The 21,224-nt window shown below is 32.5% G+C and overlaps 2 protein-coding genes and 2 pseudogenes across 3 annotated transcripts; 2 read left to right on the forward strand and 2 right to left on the reverse strand.

Annotated features, from left to right (window-relative positions):
- Positions 1–3,719: 3,719 nt before the first annotated feature.
- Positions 3,720–6,829, forward strand: LOC148192831 (protein MOS2 pseudogene; annotated as a pseudogene). Its single transcript, XR_015781824.1, has 3 exons — positions 3,720–5,322; positions 5,542–5,627; positions 6,442–6,829. The product of XR_015781824.1 is annotated as a protein MOS2 pseudogene (transcript).
- A 1,358-nt stretch (positions 6,830–8,187) lies between these two features.
- Positions 8,188–10,734, forward strand: LOC148192832 (uncharacterized; annotated as a pseudogene).
- A 2,303-nt stretch (positions 10,735–13,037) lies between these two features.
- Positions 13,038–15,949, reverse strand: LOC148192833 (transcription elongation factor SPT4 homolog 2-like). The gene is made up of 6 exons (XM_088098302.1): positions 15,789–15,949; positions 15,031–15,134; positions 14,860–14,951; positions 14,709–14,764; positions 13,986–14,047; positions 13,038–13,236 (listed from the first exon to the last, which is right to left on the reverse strand). Exons 2-6 carry the CDS (start codon positions 15,118–15,120, stop codon positions 13,186–13,188), a joined length of 351 nt encoding a protein of 116 aa, XP_087954428.1. The 5' UTR covers positions 15,121–15,134; positions 15,789–15,949; the 3' UTR covers positions 13,038–13,185.
- A 1,278-nt stretch (positions 15,950–17,227) lies between these two features.
- LOC124843430 (lysine-specific demethylase JMJ13-like) lies at positions 17,228–20,206 on the reverse strand. Its single transcript, XM_088097957.1, has 9 exons — positions 20,017–20,206; positions 19,653–19,809; positions 19,348–19,567; positions 19,106–19,159; positions 18,947–19,026; positions 18,555–18,832; positions 17,934–18,332; positions 17,585–17,763; positions 17,228–17,475 (listed from the first exon to the last, which is right to left on the reverse strand). The coding sequence occupies exons 1-9, from the start codon at positions 20,204–20,206 to the stop codon at positions 17,263–17,265; spliced, it is 1,770 nt and encodes a 589-aa protein (XP_087954083.1). The 3' UTR covers positions 17,228–17,262.
- Between the last annotated feature and the right edge of the window lie 1,018 nt (positions 20,207–21,224).

Genomic DNA, 21,224 nt, shown 5'->3' on the forward strand with positions numbered 1-21,224 from the left:
TCCTTCCTCATGTTCAACATATGTTTAAGAAGTGTAAGAGTCAATGTGTGTGTGAAAAGCTCTATAGTGAAACATTCATCAGAAGCACATGTTGGCCTACCTAACATTCTCAATTTGATATTGATGGGAACTAAACAAGTTAATCTGATTAATACACTTATGTATCTGCACTAACATACATAATTGAAAGTTTCATATGTTAAAGTTGTTGAATTAAAAAATGTCAATCTTAGTCCTTTTTTGTTCCATGTATAGAAGTAAAAGTCTATAATGTACATGATAAGAAGATTTTCTTCACTGACTGTCCTAAGAAGTCTAAAAAATACAAATTCTATTATTTGAACCTTAGTAGAAGAATAGTTAATTATGGTAATACTTGTTTCATTGTTAATTTTGGAAAGATTATTTACTTAGTATGACAATATACTTTATAGACAAATTTTAAGAAAGACATATTGTCTAAATTCAACTATTTGGATGTTAAGTAAAAATGAAAATAACATTTAATGCTGCATAAAATATATTTAATAGATGCAACGACATTTAAAAGAGTTGAAGGTCCTCAACAACCCAAAATAGAAGTATATAAAACAATTCAAGGAGAGAGACTATATTGTATAGTGCAAAACTCTATTTAGTTTTTTTTTTCATTCTCAAAAGCTTAATAGAGAACATGGTTTATGTTCATGTAATAAACTAAAATACAATATACAAATTATTATTCGTCAATAGAAAATGTTTTTCTCAAGTAAGCAACTATGTGATTTTTTATCACTAATAAAGGAGCTCTTTGATAAAGAATACTCATTATCATTATTAATCTAAAGTGATTATTATTCAAATAATACTTAACTAAGCCTAATTAAACTAAATATGATTTGTGAAAATAATAATTAAGTCATAAACTACTTGAAGAAAAAAATATTTGAAGGGGCTCGTTCAAAAGTTATACAATCACCGTAAATGGACGAGTCTCCCTATATGACTAGTATGGGAACTAGATGATCCCATCATACGTCAGTTCATCCAAATATGACATGTTCTCAAATAGACTCCAAGCCTGCTCCTTGTCATCCAGCGTGCTACACGAGGATTGTTTTCATCGTAAGTGAGCAGCACATGCCACCTTCCCATCCTAGGAAGTGTTCATAAATACAACTCTACGGAAAATTACTTAAAGTTTTGTATACATTGGAAAAATATATGAAATCAAAATGCAAGAGAAATATGTACCTATAAAAGAGTTGAATATCCAACCATTTGCTTCATCTATGTAAAGTTGTCATCCTAAGCTACTTGCACATATGGAACAATTACAACAACGCCCCAAGCATATGTCACATGCGTGCAAGTCTCTGAACATCATCAAGTATGATACACATATGAGGGTGTCATTTTTATTTGTGAAAATAGTGCATCCAATTAGATGCAACAAGTATGCTAATGTCACACACTCCTAGTGTTGCATCTCACAACACTCATTATAGACATCCTTTAACTAACTCAACCTAACTCTATGACTACATGCTTATGTCATCTTAGCTCCAACCCTAACGCAGTCTACACCTTAAAAGTCTATAATAACATTCCGAGCTTCTCTAAAACCAACGGCTCAATCTTACAAAATTGCTCCATAATAGGTAGGTGAAGCAGTGACAACACATCATCTAATGTGACAGTCATCTCACCCATCAGGATATGGAAATTATTTGTCTCAAAATGTTATTTCTCAGCAAATACAATATCAATCCTTTGTCAGCGTAGTCGTACGAAATACCAACTAGGGGCATTAGACCAAAATTCAACACAAAAATTAAATTGTCTTATGACATGGTCTAAATTTATTTAATTTTTCTCGTGAGAGATCAAGTTGATTTCCCTTCATCCTACACAACAACAAAATATATAGAAAATAATTGAAACTACTCATTACCAATTAAAATTCATGTTTTGTACTAACCCTGTCCTGCCATAAGGCATGTGCAACATGCACCGTCAAGAGTGATATGTTCTGTGAACCTCCTGTAAATCCACCTACTTCCTCTTGTTATTAAGTAGCATCCTTCTGCTTAACAACACGCTCCTATTCTTGAGTAACATCATGCTCCTTGTGAACATCAACATCAATTTCTTGAGTCCATCATCTACGAGTTGATCACCTTGTGTTGAACTCTCACCATAATAAGTAAATGCACTTCGTGTTCCTACTTTGTGACAACCAAAATATACAAACAAAAATATATTAAAAAATCAAATATACAACAACAAAAATAATACAATATTCAAATATTTTAAGAAATATATAAAACCAATTAAATATAATAAAAAAGAATTTTAAAAAAAACAAAATATAACAAAAAAATTAATAAACCTAAAAGAAATTTGAAACACATACATATAAAAAAAACAAAATAACAAAAAAATATAACTAGAATTCGAAAACCTTCCAGGTTTAAACGAATTTCAAAATCCGATATAGGTTTAATCGACATTCGAATCCGTTTAAGCCTTCATTGACTTTCGAAAGGTGGCGAAACATTAACTAGATTTCGAATACCGACGAAGGCCTCGCGAATTTTAAATGCTCGTGTTCCAGATCAACGAAATTCAAACATGCACATAAACTACTAATTCAAACAATTCTACGCTAACTATACCACAATCATAACCCAGTCACTAACAACGTAATATCCTTTGGAGCATCATGGTTATCATGATCATCACTACTTGTACCTCCATCATGAATATCCCCATCACGAATCCATCATCATGAATATTCCTATCATGGTCACCCCATGAGCATCTCCACTCCATGACCTCCATCATGAACGAATTCGCCATGCTCTTGTACCTTACTTTACCACACCTATAGCTTCCCCATACAAACTCGCTCAAGTTGTCCCGCCTTCGCGGCTAAAGAACCTGTCATACAAGGACTAAGTAAAACACCATTCCCCTACACAAGGAAGGTTCGAACACCATTTCCTTTTCACACACAAGGCTTAAAGAAGTCGTTGTCCCGTATCGCACGATAGATAGACTCAAGATTACTCGGTATAACAAGTAGACATATCTTTCACTCTTATGTTCATCAACCACACGTTCAGGTACAACCAACAGTCAATAATGCTCCATCCTCAATCGAAAGTCAAACATGATCCTAAACAATAATATTCTCACCTTCAAAGTTTATGTTTCATTTTTTTAATGGTCAAATTTTTATAAGAGTATCCAATATAGTTAATACATATAATGAGATTAATTTTCTTTGAGTGAAATATTAAACATAAGAGATTCCATTTATAATAAAAGTCCATAAAAAGTAATTACAACTAACTAAAATAAAAGATATAATAAGATAAAATAATTTAGTTTAATTTAATTAATTCTGATAAATCTTTAAATAATATATCTCAATATATCTTTGAAAACATCTAATCATATAATTTTAATATCTGTACCAACTAAAATTATATCTCCTATTTTTTTTTCAACAAAATTTTAAGTTGACGACTATTAAGTTATTTAAAAGATTCATATAATTAATAATTTTACATGTTTTATCTTTCTACACTCATATTTTAATTTTTACATTTAATAAAAAAAATAAAAGATTCTTTTATTCTTAAAAAACGTAAAGGTAAAATAAAAAAATAACATAACAATTATTTTAACAAAAATATATATTCAAAAATATTATTTATCAAATAAAGAGTATTCCCTTATTTCTAATCGGTAAATTTTTCACGTATCTTAACTGCCACAATTGACCTTGGAAGAACCCTAATTGGTGCAGGTCTATCACCATCTTCTTCTTCTCGATTCAATCAGATTCGTGAAAGAAGAAGTGAAACAATGAAGCTATCGTTTTCCGTCCCCTCATCGAAATCCCAATCGAAGCCCAAACCCGTCAATACCTTCGACGACACTTCCACCGCCCAAAACGATGCTGACGGATCCAAACACCTCATCACCGAATTCGATCCTTCCAAACCCGGTCCCCCTCGCCCCCAAAATCCTAATTCCGCCAGTCCAAAACGAATGGAAACCCTTTAAGAAGATGAAGAACCTCCACCTCCCCACCGCCGACCCTGAATCCGAACCCCTTACATTCGAAGTCCACGCCGTCGACGGCCAACCCGACTCCGACGTCTCCTATGGCCTCAACCTCCGCACCGACAAAAAGACTGAGCAAAACAACGGCACCGCACTTCCGCCGCCGCCGCGCCGCGTTCCGGTGGAGGGCACGATGCTGCAGAAGCTGAAGGACGACATGGAGAGGCTACCGGAGGATCAGGGGTTCGACGAATTCAAGGATGTTCCAGTCGAGGGTTTTGGCGCCGCGCTGCTGGCCGGGTACGGGTGGAAGGAAGGGATGGGGATTGGAAAGAACGCGAAGGACGACGTGAAGGTTAGGGAGATCAAGCGGAGAACTGCCAAGGAAGGATTGGGTTTTGTTGGTGATGCTCCTGCTGCGCTGGTTAGGAGTAGCAATGACAAGGACAAGAAAGACAAAAAGCAGAATGAGAAGGAGAAAGTTGTTAGGATTGTTGGGGAAGAGATGCTGGGAGAAAGGGTACTGTTGTGTCTAGTATTGGTGATGATTATCTTGTTTTGGAGCTATCCAGAAGTGAAGAGAAGGTGAAAGTGAAGGTGGGGGATGTTGCTGAATTGGGTTCTAAGGATGAAGAGAGGTATTTGAGGAAATTGAAGGAGTCGAAGATTCAGCGTGAGGATAGAGGGCCAAAAAGGAAGCGCGACAGGGATGAGGTGGAGAATAGAGTGGATGTTAGTCAGAGAGAGGAGAGGAAAGGGGTGGGTCGTAGGGATGTGGTTGAGGAGAAGAGAGTGGATGGTGGTAGGAGAGAAGAGAGGAGAGTGGTGGATCAGAGGAAGGTTTCTTGGCTTACTAGTCACATTCGGGTGAGGGTGATTAGCAGGGATTTGAAAGGAGGGCGGTTGTATTTGAAGAAGGGGGAGATTTTGGATGTCGTTGGACCTACCACTTGTGATGTATCTATGGATGAGAGCAGGGAGATTGTTCAAGGGGTGTCCCAAGATTTTCTGGAGACGGCAATTCCGAAACGAGGGGGACCTGTGCTTGTGTTGGCTGGTAAATACAAGGGTGTATTTGGGAGTCTGGTGGAGAGGGATTTGGACCGGGAAATGGCCATTGTTAGGGATGCTGATACCCATGAGCTGCTAGATGTGAAGCTTGAACAAATTGCGGAGTATATAGGGGACCCAAGCTTGTTGGGACATTGATTCTGTTGCATCTGATTCCGCATATGGCTGTTTTCATTGAGATCAACTGATTTGCAAGTATGCATCTTTGGAATTTTTTATTTTCTTCTTCTTTAATACCCCGTGACAATTTAAAGAGGATGACCATCCATTTAAAGTTAAAACTTTTAGTTCGGATTATTGTCTTTCATTTCACATATTGATTGATATAGTACCGTATGAATACAAGATAGCTTTTGTAATAATATTAGTCTATTTGCTTTGGTTACATTGCAATAATACCTTTTGTAATGTCAGATTTCATTTTAAACCAGTTGTCCAACATATTGTAAGTCGCATTCCAGGAATTGAGCTAGGATGTGAGACTCCTGACATGTAAAAAGGTGTGGCATCTTCTTGTATTTTACACAATTCTGATGAACTCTATCTACTTCGGGTTTGATTTATCTTAATCTTTAAAAGCTGCAGTACAAGCATCATTTGTGTCAGTTGCAGTTAGTTATTTATATTGTGACTGATCAGTGAAGAGAACCTTAGTGGGTTCTCGGGTATGTTGAATCATTGTTTGATTATTGTGATGAAATGCTAGCAGAATTGTTTGTTTTTACTAGTTTTCTTCTCCTTCTTTTATATCAATATTAAGTGCTTATACAAAATCTTTGTCGAGTTCAAACTGGTGCTTACATGGCTTTTGATGTTATTTTCTCGTCTAGAATCCAAATTTATTTTATATATTGTGTTTAGTATTTTATTTCTTTAAGTTTTGCTATCAACCTTATGAATAAGCTCTTCAACGATAAAAAGCTTTTCATATAGCTAGCCGGCAAGCATCATTTATGCTTGAGTCAAAGATTTAAGGAAATAGTAACTCTGTTTGATGATTCAGATCAGTGAACATGTTGAACTAAAGTTAAGAGTAATAAAATTTTAACCCTTGAGAAAATAAGTTTCGAAGCTCAAGGTGGCAACAATATAGGAGAAAATTATAAAATGATTCAGTTTTGGGTCTTGTTTACTGAAATGGGTTTGCTACTTGGTAGTATGGGTTTCAAGTTAGGAGTGTGTGCATGTGTTCTTCTACAGATTCAGTGTAATAATTTGTTTTTGGTTGATCTCATGTTATATTTGATTTGATATACTAATATTGTGTGAAGTGCTATGGATCTTGTGACTGATATTAGAGCATGAAATTTGTAGGTTGTAATATGAATAAGACTTCAAGCTCGTCGGAGTCTCTTTAAGATCAAAGTTCAGCTTGGAGAGATTCATTTTCTAATCTTAAGATGTATATCAGGTTCTGCTATGATTGAATCTACTCCGGCTCTGGGTGAAACAACCACTGCGATTGCCTTTGACCATACCTTTACCTATGCCTATATTCATATCTTCCAGTAGCAGATCCAGAGTGAGTAGTTGTTTCATTAGAGCCGGTTGATTCAGGCGATTCTGTTGATGAAAGTAGTGAATGAAGAAAGACATGGATGAGTTGAGTTTAGTCCAATTGGTGATAATGAGGGATGGGGACAAATTTAATTGGTTATTTGAATGATCTATGGCATGAGTAGAGATTCTTATCTGTTTTTATTGTTGTAGAGTAATGCTACTTTAAGCCAGAGAAATCAATTGATTGTAAATTGCCTAGAGTACAGACCAGAAAAAAATATGCTAATCTGGGAAACGTATTAAACTTCTCATGTTTAGTTTGAAGCTTAAATTTTTCTATATCCCGTGAACTGATCCGGGGAAACCCCAGGTTTTGCAGAGCTGATGGCCCTACCAATTGGTGTAACCAATAGAACGTGAGCTCACATACGTCCAGAGTTAGTGGTTCAAATGGTCAGTAAATACTCATGATTTGTGATTACCGACCGACAAGCAATGAAGAGGTTCCTCCAAAACAATCTTGCAAAGGAATGTTCTCTTCCAAGTATTGATCAGAAATGAGGATGATTGCGTAGTTTTTAATTTCAAATGCATAGCTACAATGTAGAGGTTGAGTTAAGATGTAATTTTTTGTGAAATCTGAAATAAATAAATAAAAATGCAAAGTACGAATTTGTTTTAAATTTATACATTTTGTCGGATTTTAGAAAATGCAACATAAATCTTTCTTGATGAAAAATACAACATTTTTCAGGGATGAGAAAACTTGTAACATTGATTTACGACCATCTATTCGCATCAATGTATGAAGATATATTTATAGGTTTTGAATGTTTAGTTGATACCTTATAATAGTTTTACATCTAAAAGATTCTATTAGACACCTCTTTTTCAAATTGTATGTTTAAATACGGTTTTTAGAGAATCTCAATAGTTTCTCAATTTTTATTTTCTTAATTAGTTTCTAATTTTTTAAAAATTGATACAATTTTTAAAAATTGATACAAATTAAAGATCTCTTAGAGTTTGTGATATTTTTATTTTTTTAAAAAATTTTTTATATATTAAGTAAATTTTAATTGTTGTGCCACGTCTTATTGTCTAAATTTTAGTTATTGAAATAAAAAATATTATAAGTAATAATGTGTAAATAATTTTTTATTATGAATAATTATTTAAATTTTAAAAAAAAATTACTAAAATATAAAAGAGTAAATATTTTTTATATGAATAATTATTTAAATTTAAAAAGCAATAATTAAGAGAGTAAAATTTAAAAAGTAAAAAAAGACAAGAAAAATTGTATTCTTTATATATATATATATATATATATATATATATATATATATATATATATATATATATATATATATTTATAATAGTTATAGGTATATAATCATAATGTTAAATATACATATCTTAAATTTATACATAATAATTATATTACTTAAAAAACAAAAAAATCTTGCGTACGGTCTCATATTAGATTTTCTTAAAAGGCTAAGAATGGATATAAAAAGCAGAAGAGAAAGTTCCGAGTAAAATGTATTTTCAAGAAAATGTTGGTAGCAACTACTGAAGAATTGGAAAATAATCTCCAAAACAATCCAATTCTTGTTTTCATGAAACACCATAATCACCAAGTTGTCTTTCTCTATCCCCTCTGCAATCGAAGCCCAAATCAATGCTCCTCTTTGGCTAGGATAGTTTGGTCAACCGATTTTTGTTAACATGTTTCCAGAAATTGAAGGTGTTATTAATGGTTAAATAGATAAAAACATCGTTTGTTACAATAATCTAAGTTATCATTGAAACATGAAGAAGGAGTTATATCATTTACCATTCACTTTGTTGCCCCATCCCAAATCACCAAGCAGCAATGTTATTAGGTTAATATCCACGGTTGCTATCCACTCGGAAATAAAGCGCTGCAATCTCCTAATCTCTAGACTCTGCCAAAATGGCAAAATCAACAATGCACGCAAAGTGTTCGATGAAATTCCTGAAAGGGACAGTGGTCTGTGGACCACAATGATAAGTGGGTACTTGAAGTGTGGCATGATCAGGGAAGCCAGGAAGCTGTTTGATAGACTGGATGCCAAAAAGAATGTGGTCACTTGGACAGCCATGGTTAATGGGTACATCAGGCATACCAAATTAAGGAAGCTGAGAGGTTGTTTTATGAGATGCCGGTGAGGAATGTTGTGTCTTGGAACACAATGATTGATGGGTATGCAAGGAATGGCCTCACCCAACAGGCTTTGGACTTGTTCGGGAGAATGCCGGAGAGGAATGTGGTTTCTTGGAATACACTCATTACGACTTTGGTGCAATGTGGGAGAGTTGATGATGCACAGAGGCTTTTTGATCAGATGAAGGAAAGGGATGTGGTTTCATGGACTACCATGGTTGCGGGTTTCTCAAAAAATGGGAGGGTTGAAGATGCTCGAGCACTCTTTGATCGGATGCCTGATAGGAATGTGGTTTCTTGGAATGCGATGATCACAGGCTATGCGCAAAATGGGAGGTTGGATGAGGCTCTGGATTTGTTTCAGAGAATGCCTGAGAGGAATATGCCTTCTTGGAATACCATGATCACGGGTTTCATTCAGAATGGGGAGTTAAATCGAGCAGAGAAGCTGTTTTTTGAAATGCCTGTGAAGAATGTCGTTACTTGGACCGCAATGATGACTGGGTATGTGCAACATGGGTTAAGTGAAGAAGCATTGAAGGCATTTAGGCAAAATGCTGGCTGCTGATGGGTTAAAACCCAACACTGGAACTTTTGTGACCGTTTTAGGAGCTTGTAGTGATTTAGCTGGTCTTACTGAGGGACAACAAATTCATCAAATGATAAGTAAAACAAATTTTCAGGATAGCACATGTGTTGTATCAGCGCTGATAAATATGTACTCAAAATGTGGTGAGTTGCGTATGGCTAGGAAGATGTTTGACGATGGGCTATTGAGGCAAAGGGACTTGATATCTTGGAACGGTATGATTGCTGCCTATGCACATCATGGGTATGGCAAGGAGGCAATTAATTTGTTTAAGGAAATGCAAGAATTAGGTGTCCCTGCCAATGATGTCACCTTTGTTGGACTTCTCACTGCTTGTAGTCACACTGGTTTAGTTGAGGAAGGACTTAAATACTTTGATGAAATCCTGAAAAACAGATCCATACAACTTAGAGAAAATCACTATGCATGTTTGATTGATCTTTGTGGTCGGGCAGGTAGGCTGAAAGAAGCTTTCAATATCATTGAGGGGCTTGGGGAGGAGGCTTCATTGACTGTTTGGGGAGCGCTCCTTGCTGGATGTAATGTACATGGAAATGCTGATATTGGGAAGCTTGTAGCAGAAAAAATTTTGAAAATTGATCCACAGAATGCTGGCACCTATTCATTACTTTCAAATATGTATGCTTCAGCAGGGAAATGGAAAGAAGCTGCCAATGTCAGAACGAAAATGAAGGACAAGGGATTAAAGAAGCAGCCAGGTTGTAGTTGGATTGAAGTTGGCAATTCAGTGCAAGTATTTGTAGTTGGTGATAAATCACATTTTCAATATGAGCTTTTGGGACATTTACTTGATGATTTACATACAAAAATGAAGAAGGACCGGGAAATGCCACGTGATGATTTATTAGTTAATGTGGAACTTTAGTAGTATGTTCAAATGGGTCCACAGAGTTAGTGGTTCAAATAATGGGTCAGTAAATACACATGATTTGTGATTACTGGCAAGCAAAGAAGAGGTTCCTCCAAAACGAATCTTGCAAAGGAATGTTCTCTTCCAAGAATTGATCAGAAATGAGGATGATTGCTTCGTTTTTAATTTCAAATGCAGTGCTACAATGTCGAGGTTGAGATAAGAAGTATGTAATTCTTTGTGAAATCTGAAATAAATAAATAAATGCAAAGTACGAATTTGTTTTAAATGCAACATAAATCTTTCTTGATGAAAAATACATCATTTTTCAGGGATGAGAAAACTTGTAACATTGATTTACGACCATCTATTTGCATCAATGTATGAACATACATTTATAGGTTCTCAATGTTTAGTTGATACATTATAATAGTTTCTCGATTTTTATTTTCTTAATTAGTTTTTAATTTTTGAAAAATTGATGTAATTTTGTCATTTTTTTTATCAGTAATATTAAAGATCTCGTAGAGTTTGTGATTTTATTTTTTAAAAGAATTGTTTATGTATGAAGTCAATATTAATGGTTGTGACACGTCTTATTCTCTTAATTTTAGTTATTACAATAAAAAATATTACAAGTAATAATGTGTAAATAATTTTATTATTATGAAAAATTATTTAAATTTTAAAAAATACTTATTAAAATATAAAAGAGTAAATATTTTTTAAACTGAATAATTATTTAAATTCAATATTTTTAAGATATTAAATGTATATTTAATAACATTTTTAAAAATGTATATTAAATAATTATTAAGATATAAATGTATATTAAATAATATTAAATTTTAAATTAGATTAGATTGGTTTTAAATTTAAAAATGTAATTTAAAAAAATTATGAATCAGATTTTGAAATCCATACTAAAGGAGATGCATAGTAATTTTAAGAAGAAAAATAAAAAATCAAAAAACATTTATGAAAATTAAAAGTGGAATAGTTGGAGGTGTGAGATTGTGGAGGTGAAAGTGAAAAGGGTAAAACACTCTTTTGGAAGCATTTCAAGTTGGGTAAAAAAATATGTCCCAATCCCGGAAACCATCTTTCAAATAGGTTAAGATTAGAGTTAAAACGAGTTTAGCTATACAAATAAACTTATGTCTTCTTTAATTTTCAAACCTACTTACTTTTCACAAATTCATAATTTAGTTACTCAAAAATCAAATTCTTTATATCATTATAATTAAGAAAATAATACTTTAATATCCTTTAAATAAAATATAACCACTTCAAAACTCAATTTAATAATATGTTAATATGTATTAAAATTTTAAATTAGAAATATGATTAATTATTCTTTTATTCTCCCTATTTGTAATAATTATTTAATGTTTTCTCTCAATCTCTTTTTAGATTAAATATGGTCTCAATATTTTTTAAATTGAGTAAATTCAATCTCTTCCATTAAATCAATATTAACTATTTTATTGGGTGATTGATATGATTTCTGCTAAGTCTTTTTTTTCACTTTCTTTTTCTTTTTTCTCCATTTATGTTTTCTCGAATGAAATCTATAAAATTCATTTAAGATTTAATTTCTTTTGTTTAAAATTAATTTCTTCATAAACCAACCAACAAAACATAACACAAATCATCTAATGCCGAAACTTAAACAGCTAAAGCATCATGCAAGACAATTTAAACTCACAAGCTCGGATTTCATAATATGGTAATTTGAATTAACTGCTCTGCACCTCAATTTCATAGGACACAAAATGAAAAAAACAAAAAAAAAAACATTGAATTTAGAGGAATAACTAAATTAACAAAAAGGGATGTGCGATTATAGAAGAATAAACGGACTTTTTCTTAAAGAATGAAGAAATAAATTTAAACAACGTTATTGTTATTTGTTATTATTATTATAAAAAATTAATAATAGCTTTTTGATGAATTATAAATAACTTACCGCCCTTATTATTAAGCCTATAATTGGAAATATACGAAACATTTACTGAATTTTAAGGTTTTGTTCTTTTCTTTTAAATTTCTTAATATTTATAACAATAATTTGATTATTGTTTTAATTATTTATTAATCACTGTTGTTAATATTTTTTTAAGGAGGGTCTAAGTGAGTTATTGTTATTTTTTTCTAATATATTTAATAAATAAATAACATTTTTAATAAACGATATTTTTCAAAAATGGTTTTTGAACATTTAAAAAACAAAAGTCGAACAAGGTAGAATTCAACTTTCTTAAATTGAAATATAGTTTCAGAAAAATAATTGTTAAACTGATTTATGTAACAATGAATTAAGTATTTTATAAAAATAGTTAGTTTTTTATTTTTAAAAAACTTGTATAAATATTTTTGGCAATAATTTTGGTTTTTCAAATGTAATTTGATCATTTTCAGCAATTATAACACTATTTTTTGAAAAAGACCCATATATTGATCCTTATTTTTATAGTTATGAGAAGCTTTTTGTTCCTGTTTTCTGGCTTCAACTCATCATGTGGATAAGAAGCAAACAATTTTAGAAGACCAAATTGACGGATCTACTTAAGCTATATTCTCAATTAAATTTCGGAGCTCTTTCATGAGCTTTCCATCCAAATGAACAAAAAATTTCTTCGTCATATTGATATTTTCCCATACATATTTATTATTCACTATTGACGTCTTCATTGTTGTTATTGTTACCTTTGGCATCGTGAGATTTTCCACATTCTTTTATTTATTTTACTTGGATATTGTTTTCAATGTAGTACCATTTTAATTCCAATAAATATCTCCAATTTTTACAGTATCATTGAAAAAAAAAAACGTAATAGTGCTCAGAATTCAAATCAAACATGGTCTCTATCTAAGTTAAAGGATGTCAGCCAATATTAACATGTTTCACAGACGTTTGGGAGGAACATACTGCACACGCTCGTCCTCGCATATAGCCTGTAAATAAATAAATAAAATTTATAAATAAACTTATCATTACATAATGTAACAAGTAATTCATTACTTAAATGGCCTCAATCTATACCAAAGAACTTGATCAAAATCCCAACTCCCCAGGAAACTGTATTGAACATAACCCAACTCAAGTCAGAGTTTCCCTTCCAATATTTTGGATTTAAAAGATGAGATTTTCAGCTAACAAAGCATTAAATCGCCATATCTTATAACACCCCACTATGTGCAATAGCTAAGTACACAGTCTACAAAAAAAGGTAGAGTTAAAATATGGTTGAAATGAAACACCTAGCAAGACATGCATGATGGAGAAGTAACTAACTATTTGAATGAGTTCAAATGATGAAGTGTATATAGTGAATCTTGCTTGGAGAGAAGGTTTGATGAAACCCCTAGCAAGAAATGCATGATGGAGTTTTTTAATTTGTTATCTTTTATCCATTAGCATTCATTTTATTTGAAACTACACCCTCCTCTGTTCCAACACTTGAACTTTATTCTACCAAAACTTGGAAGCAAGGTCTAGGATATATATATAGGATATATATTGTGACTGGATGAATTGACAAAGTCGATCAAGGTCTAGCATATATATGGTGAAGGGATGAATTGACATAGTCAATCATTGCCTAATACTGTACTAGAAAAGAATAACTATGAATCCCCTTTAAAAGCATATCATAATATATTTTGAAATCTATCACAAGTATTAGAAATAAAAATATGCAAACCTGCATTTCTTCTGGGAGTGCCTCTGAGACTGCAAGAGTATAAACACCAGAAGCGAATTTTCCTGCAACCCAAATTTTACCACTTAACGGCAATACAAGTTTTCAATTTAGATAGAAATTTAGTATCAAGCAAACAACAATGTAGAGAACACCCTCCATCATTATATTTGTTCCTATTCAAATACAAGTTCATGGGTTTTCAAATTATGTCTTAGATCTTGAAAATATGATTATAAAGTTAAAGAATGTGAAATAAAATGAAAAACTTAATAAAAAAATGTCATGATGCATATTCCAAAGAACTACTCCCATCTCATCATACTGTTGCTAAGAGAAAAAATGTTTTTTTTATCCCTTTGTCTTTCCATTACATTCGTTTTGATTATTTGTCTTTCAAAGATCGTTTGTCTTTTAAAAGAATATGAAATTATATCTTTTTCACCCGATTTTCACCTTGTTTATAGCCCTTTGGAATCAATAAAAAAATATTTTAAAAGTGAAAATAAAAAAATAGTTCAAAATTTGTCCTCAAAATCAAGTGATTGCTGTTCCCAGAAGACATCAACTCAAAAAATGATATAAAAGGACCAAAAAGAATCTTTTAAAAGTCAAAGGATCAAAAAGACAAGGGACCGAAAATATATTTAGTCTAACGAAAAAGAAAACTGAAAGGTACGGCAAGGAAAAATTGTGATCATTGCAACCAGAGATGAATGAACATACCAATGCGCAACCATCGGGCAGCCCAGCTGCGAGAGGGATCCATAACAGAAATGATCCTGTTGCATAATTAAATGGAAGAAGAAAATCAAAATGAGTACCCAAAAAAAAAAAGTGGAGGAGTTTGGACGAAAAACAATGGGCACCAACTAACCCATTAAAATTAGGAGTAGTGCATTCAACAACACGCTCATGATCTTCTTCCATCTTAAAGAACTGGCAGTTCTCACAGCCTGACTCTCGGAACTGTGAAACAACAGCAGAAATTATAAACAAATAAAAGAAAAACAAAAGTGAAACAAAAAATGTTAAAATGGTAAAAGACCTGATCATAGGTTTTGACAAGGCGGCAACGAAGACATGCCCTCAACTCATGGCCAAAGCTAGTAGGAATTTGTGCAGGTGCAATTGCCATTTTCTGTATGTTCACTGATAGACAGAGCAATAAAAAACTAGGGTGAGTTAAATAGAAAGAGTTAGGATTAGGCTAAAAGAAATTTCATTTCCACTGCAAATTATCAAAGTCAGTGCTCACAACCACTATCCACAGATCTACTACATGCAAATCTTTAGCCAAGTGGACTTTTTATTTTTCTTTTAGCCTATTCTCAACCAGAATAGAAGAAACGCCTAAGAGAGTAAACTGCTCATAACGTACAGTGAGCCTAGCTAATGATTTTCCAAGATGAAATCGCATGCACCCAACCTATCTACTGCATACAAATTTTCTCTTCAGAACACTAAGACTCGTGCTACGAAAATCTAGGTTAAGTGTTCAATTCTATTCCCATGATATATCAATTAATTATGTGGCAACCACTAATTCAAATACAGTATAAGGTGAAAGTAATCAACAGAAACTGCAATTAGGGCACAGCTGCAAGCTAGGTAGCAAAAATCCTTCTCAAAATATTTGCGAAGCCAAGACGGGTTATGGCGGAAGCATAACCAACCAAAAAAAATGCAAATGAAATGCAAAAATAATAAAAGACAAGCATATAAATTCAAATTCAAAATCAAAATCAAAGCATACCACACCAAGAGCAACATGAAAAAAAAAAGAGAGAGAGAAAGAGGACGAACCACGATACGTGGACGACGGGAAGACCCAAGGCCGGTGGAGCCGCTGCAAACGACGAATCAGGTGACGGCAACGGTGACACAACAGCAGGACGGCAGCAAGGCGTACGTGATTAAGTGAGAAGAATGATTTTTGATTAAGCGTGAGAATTGAGCGAGCATTATGTGGTGGAGAAGTGTAATTAAATAGATCTTATTATTTGATATCTTTAATAATTAGTTATTATATTATAAGATTTTATATTACCATATAAGATATTATATATTTTAAAGGTATTAAATAATTAATATTTATATTATATTAGATTATTTCTGAATATTTTTGAAAGTAATAAAAATTTGTCTGAAATATATTTTAGATTATTAATTTATAATTTCCTAACTCTGTTCCAGCAGTGTTTTAGATAAAGAAAATTAAAATATATTATCATATCTTGTTTTGTATTGACACAAAAGGGAAAAAAAATAAAGTAAAATATAAATATATTTTTAATAATGAGATGACAGAAGAAAGTAGCTTCCTTTTAACATTCACACTTTCCGGAACCATTTTAAAATAATATAGTTCAAAATAAAGATTTCAGATAGTATTAAAATTGCATTATGTGAAATTAGTTTTCAATTATTTTAGATTGATACCTCTACAATATCCCATAATAAAAATTCTTACGATAAAATAAAATAATTTTTTTGAAACGGTTTAAAATATCTATTTTCGAATAACTTAAAATATCTTTTGATTTAGAATCTTTTAAAATATTTTAACGGCAATGTTTTTTAAAACCTCAAAAGCTTCTTATGTATCAAGCTTTCCCCAAGATCTTGAAAAACATTTTTTGGATAAAATACTGCAAAAGTTTTCAATTTTACTTGGTATGAATATTTTGAAATATATTTTAAATTATTTTAAAAATATTCTTAGTAATAAAAAAATTTTAGTATATAGAGTGTTATAGAATGACACGTTCAAATTAGTTCAAATTTAATTTCAAATTATACATTCTTGATATTATTTAAAATTCTAAATATATTTCTTTAAAATATTCTGAAACTTTAAGTAAGGATAGATGTCAACTTTTAAGCCTAACTTAAAGTCGCAGTTACTTATAATATATAAATTCACTTTATTTTTAATCGACGTGGAAACAAAAATTATTTAAGGAAATAACACTAGAGTTAAAACTGATAAACATTTTATGCTAAACAAAGTTAAAAGAACAAAGACTATAATTCCTTGGTCGAGTTACAACATCAACAATGTTTGAGAACAATGACAATCTTCTCAACATTCAGTGCATCCTGCTGCTAACAAATTTTAGAAATAATACTATATAGAAGAAATGAAAGGGCTAAACTGATACATAGTATGCAAATTTCAAATAATGTATGTTTCAACAAACGAATCAGGAGAAACCTGCATCAATAGTGGCTATCCCTGCGAATTCACTAAGAAGGTTTGTTGCAGGAATTCATAGGATCAATTTGATTTCCGTTTTCTCAAGTTATAAATGATTTCTGGCCTATTGGTACCCTTCACAGATGGAAGCACATTGTTTCTCCAATGCAGCATTCTTGTCTTGTTTTCAACACATTGCTTAATGCAGTCAGCTACTTGTGTTTTCGGTTTAGATGCTGCACATTGAGAATTAGCAGTTCCTCTCACACTGTTTTCTTGCTGCCAAGGATCACCCTGCTTTCAGTTTTAATTTTTTAAAAAATGGAAATGAATTAGACCCCTTTAAGATTTTGAAGTGTCAATGCCAATCCATCAAAATGCCTTTACCAATTTTTCCTCATACCTCAAGATGTTTGATGCATTCATTTCTGTTACAGGAGAGTAAACTTGATACAGAGAATGATTCAGTGCAGCATTTTTTTTTCTGTTGAAAACTTTTGGCAGCTTCTTCCAGTTCCAAAATGTCATTCCTTATGAAAACAGAATAAAATCTTCCACACATACAAGCGTGTGGTGCAATGTCTACATGCCATAATAAACAGATCCAAAAAAAGAAACATGTCATTAGGAATCAGATCATCTTGTTCATAACAAACTGAAAGTTAACACATATCAAAGCATCATGAAGTCTATACATCTAAGATGTCACTGAAGTAACAATTCTCAAAATGAATATATTGATGATGTCTTACCATGGAAAAGACAAATTGGATGAGAAAAGCAGTACTTGCATAGCAGGTAAGCCACATAACAATCCCTGTGGCATATGCGGCATATCAGCAAACCTGATGTATTTGAATAACTTTGCAAGTTTCTTGAACTCTTCAGTCGCAAAAGGGATGTCATATAAAATTGCATAAGATGCAAGAAAGGCTGCACTATAGCTTTATAAGGTGCTGTGTCTTCTGGCTTGTTCTTGGAACTTCTGACTCTTGAGGAGGACTTGTAAACTAACATTGCCTCTTTACAAAGAAGTTCCTCATATGGAATTAAAGGCATCATTCTGAGAAGTGCATAACGCCTGCTGGCTGCTGCCCCAAATGGAAACCAGTCATCAGTGGCAAAATTTACTGCTTCTCCACAGTTAAAACCTATGATCAACAAAAAGAAGCAAATAATCAATAGAATTTAGACAGTCTTTCTCATGCATGGTGAGATTGTGTACTTTTATAGAAGTTACTTTAGAAGGTATACTTAAAACTATCTCTGATTAATAAGAACATAAAATCTTTACCTCATCATGCCTGAAAATCAAACTCTAATCCATGTCATGTGTAGTCAAATTCACACATACAAAGAGATTGAAAGATTACCATGACTAAATCCAGCATGATATGCTCTAGGAAAGGTGATGATAAACTCTCCTGGTTTCTGTACAGCCTTGTAAACATCCACATCATGTTGTAACATAACATTTGGTGGGAACATGGTTGTTTTTTGTGCAAGAAACCAGAAAGCTCCATCCTCTCCATGTTTTGTTAAGATCTTATTGCAATACACGTGTTTTAATACGGTCTTTTCAAAATGAGGGGCTGCATAGCCAGGCACTCCATACCAAGTTTTACTTGCACCTGAGTGATGATAATTTATGCTGTGAAGAAGACAGAAATATGTATACATATATGTGTCAATATCTCAGGCAGGTTAAAGTTAAACAATGATCAATGGATAGGGAAGTGGAAAAGGAGACAATGCTTAGATGTACCTGTACAAATAATGATCTTCTACATGCCATGCAAACATACTGAACAACATTCCAATGTAAAGCATAGGATCAGTTATTCCCTAAAATTTAGAATTGGAATTAGAAAGAAGAAATTTTAACTTTTGAGTTCATTTTTGGTTTCCAAGATTGCTTTCTTACGGGAATTTCCTTGTCAACTAAACGTAAGGATGACTGCAGCAGCCGTGAGAAATTCTGAAATCAAATGCAAAATGTTATAAAAGAAAAATACATGCATGAAAAATGTTACTGCAATCAACAATTAATACATTAACATCAGCAGACTCTAATTTTTGAGAAGCAATGACAATCAAAAATCTGTTTCAGGATGGAGATGTTAAAAGAGAACACTACAAAGAAATGGTGTAAGTCAGAAAAACTACCTTCAAATTCCATTTGCTTATTCCAAGCCTGTCATCAGGATCACATGAAAAGGCACTACCTTCAACATTGACTCCATACTCAACTGTTCCCTTCTCTCCATGCATCATCTCATGCCAGAACTCCTTTTCCACACATGAAGAAGAAAGACCTCCAGAACAGTGAAATCTACTGAAAAATGTCTTGTTTGCAAGAGCCTCAAATTCATGATATGTATATTTTCTGGTTGAAACAGTAACAACAAACACTTATTCTATTTTGCATAAATTAAGCAGCACAAAAGCTTAAAAGCATGATATTATTTCACCTGCCACTCATAGAAAAGGTTATTGTTTCCTTCTCATTCCATTTAGACAGACGAAGAGGCTGTAAGTTTGTTTCAAACTTGAAATCCTTTTTCTCTTTCATTAAGACAAAAGCAGCTGGGTTAGAGGCTGCAATTGGAGAAACAATCTTGCATATACCTGAAATATGACAATGAAACAATAATCTTGCAAGTAAAATCAGAAGACAAAGGAAAAGCAGAAAGTAACTGCTATATTTAGATATTTCTGAACTGCTTGAAAAAATAACTTTGGTTTAAACCTGTAAACTTTTCAATTAAAGATGAAGCCTTACTCTATAAACACTATAAACTGAAAGAAAAAGATCCATAACCTACTATCACATACCATATTTAGAAGCCTCAGGAGCTATTTTCTGCAGAAAAACTAAAGGATGGTCAAACTCATGCTCTGATGGGTAGTATGTTGGACAATCTGGAATCCTTTTGGTCCATTCTAGATCAGCTAAATCGTATTTGGTCGGTTTGTTGGTTCCATGTCTGGTTGTTGGCTGAGTAATTGAACTTTTACTAGTCATTGTTCTTCCTCTTCTTCCACATTTTGGTGCACCCATTTTATTTGGTCTTTTTACATATCAAAGATTACTAGCATCTAATTCTTCTTCATTGCAGGCCTTTTCTCCAGCCTAAAATATAATATACAATTATTAGGTAAATTTGACATTAAGCACTATAAAGTTCACTTGATTGTAACAGTGAAGCAAACATGACAAAATCGGAGAAATTAACTTTGTTTATTATAGAAAGATTTCATGAGATTATCTGCATATAGTGGATGTGAAAAAAGAGTTCCCTTAATCAATTTCCAACAACTTCACAACTACTGCAGTATTTTGAAACATTTTACTTTAATTCTGGATTCCTTTTCAAACAATTCTTCAGTAATAATGGTATAAAATATAAGATTGTTTCTTCAAAATGTCCATGATACCAGGTGTAAAAGCTCATTTAATTTACTAATTCAAACACCCTTTCCCCTTAAAAGGTGAGTTATAACATCACACCAGAAAATCAAAATAATCTTGAAAATCTTGTAGAAATCTGGCATTCAAAACAGGCTTTTAATGGTTGATGCTTGCCTTATTCAATGATACAAAGAAGAATTGATGAGAGGGGTTATAAAAAGAAGAAAGACTAATCTTTATTATGACTAAATAGAATAAAATTATTCATTAATATTTTCCTCTAGAACAGGCTGAATGTAAATCAATGTTCTTAAGTACAAACAAATCTTGTATGATTTTCTGTCATATGTTGGGTACAATACATGACAATAAACCTCAGTGCTTCAAAAAAAATATTAGATCATCTTCAAGTTCTTAGTGAGTTAAAACCAATACAATACTAAGTAACTTCCCACCAGTGAATATATATTTTCAACTTACTAATCCAAAACTGGTAAACTGATACATGATATCATCATCATCATCCTAATAAGCAAATAAGAATATTAATCAGGATTAAATAACAATCGTATCATAATTTATACACTATTATGAATAGCCAAATATGGTGACACATGGTTGTAAACCTAAT

The sequence above is a fragment of the Vigna umbellata genome, chromosome 9, assembly GCF_029865625.1.
Source record: "Vigna umbellata cultivar VRB3 chromosome 9, Vumbellata_1.0, whole genome shotgun sequence".
Taxonomy (NCBI): Eukaryota; Viridiplantae; Streptophyta; class Magnoliopsida; order Fabales; family Fabaceae; genus Vigna; species Vigna umbellata.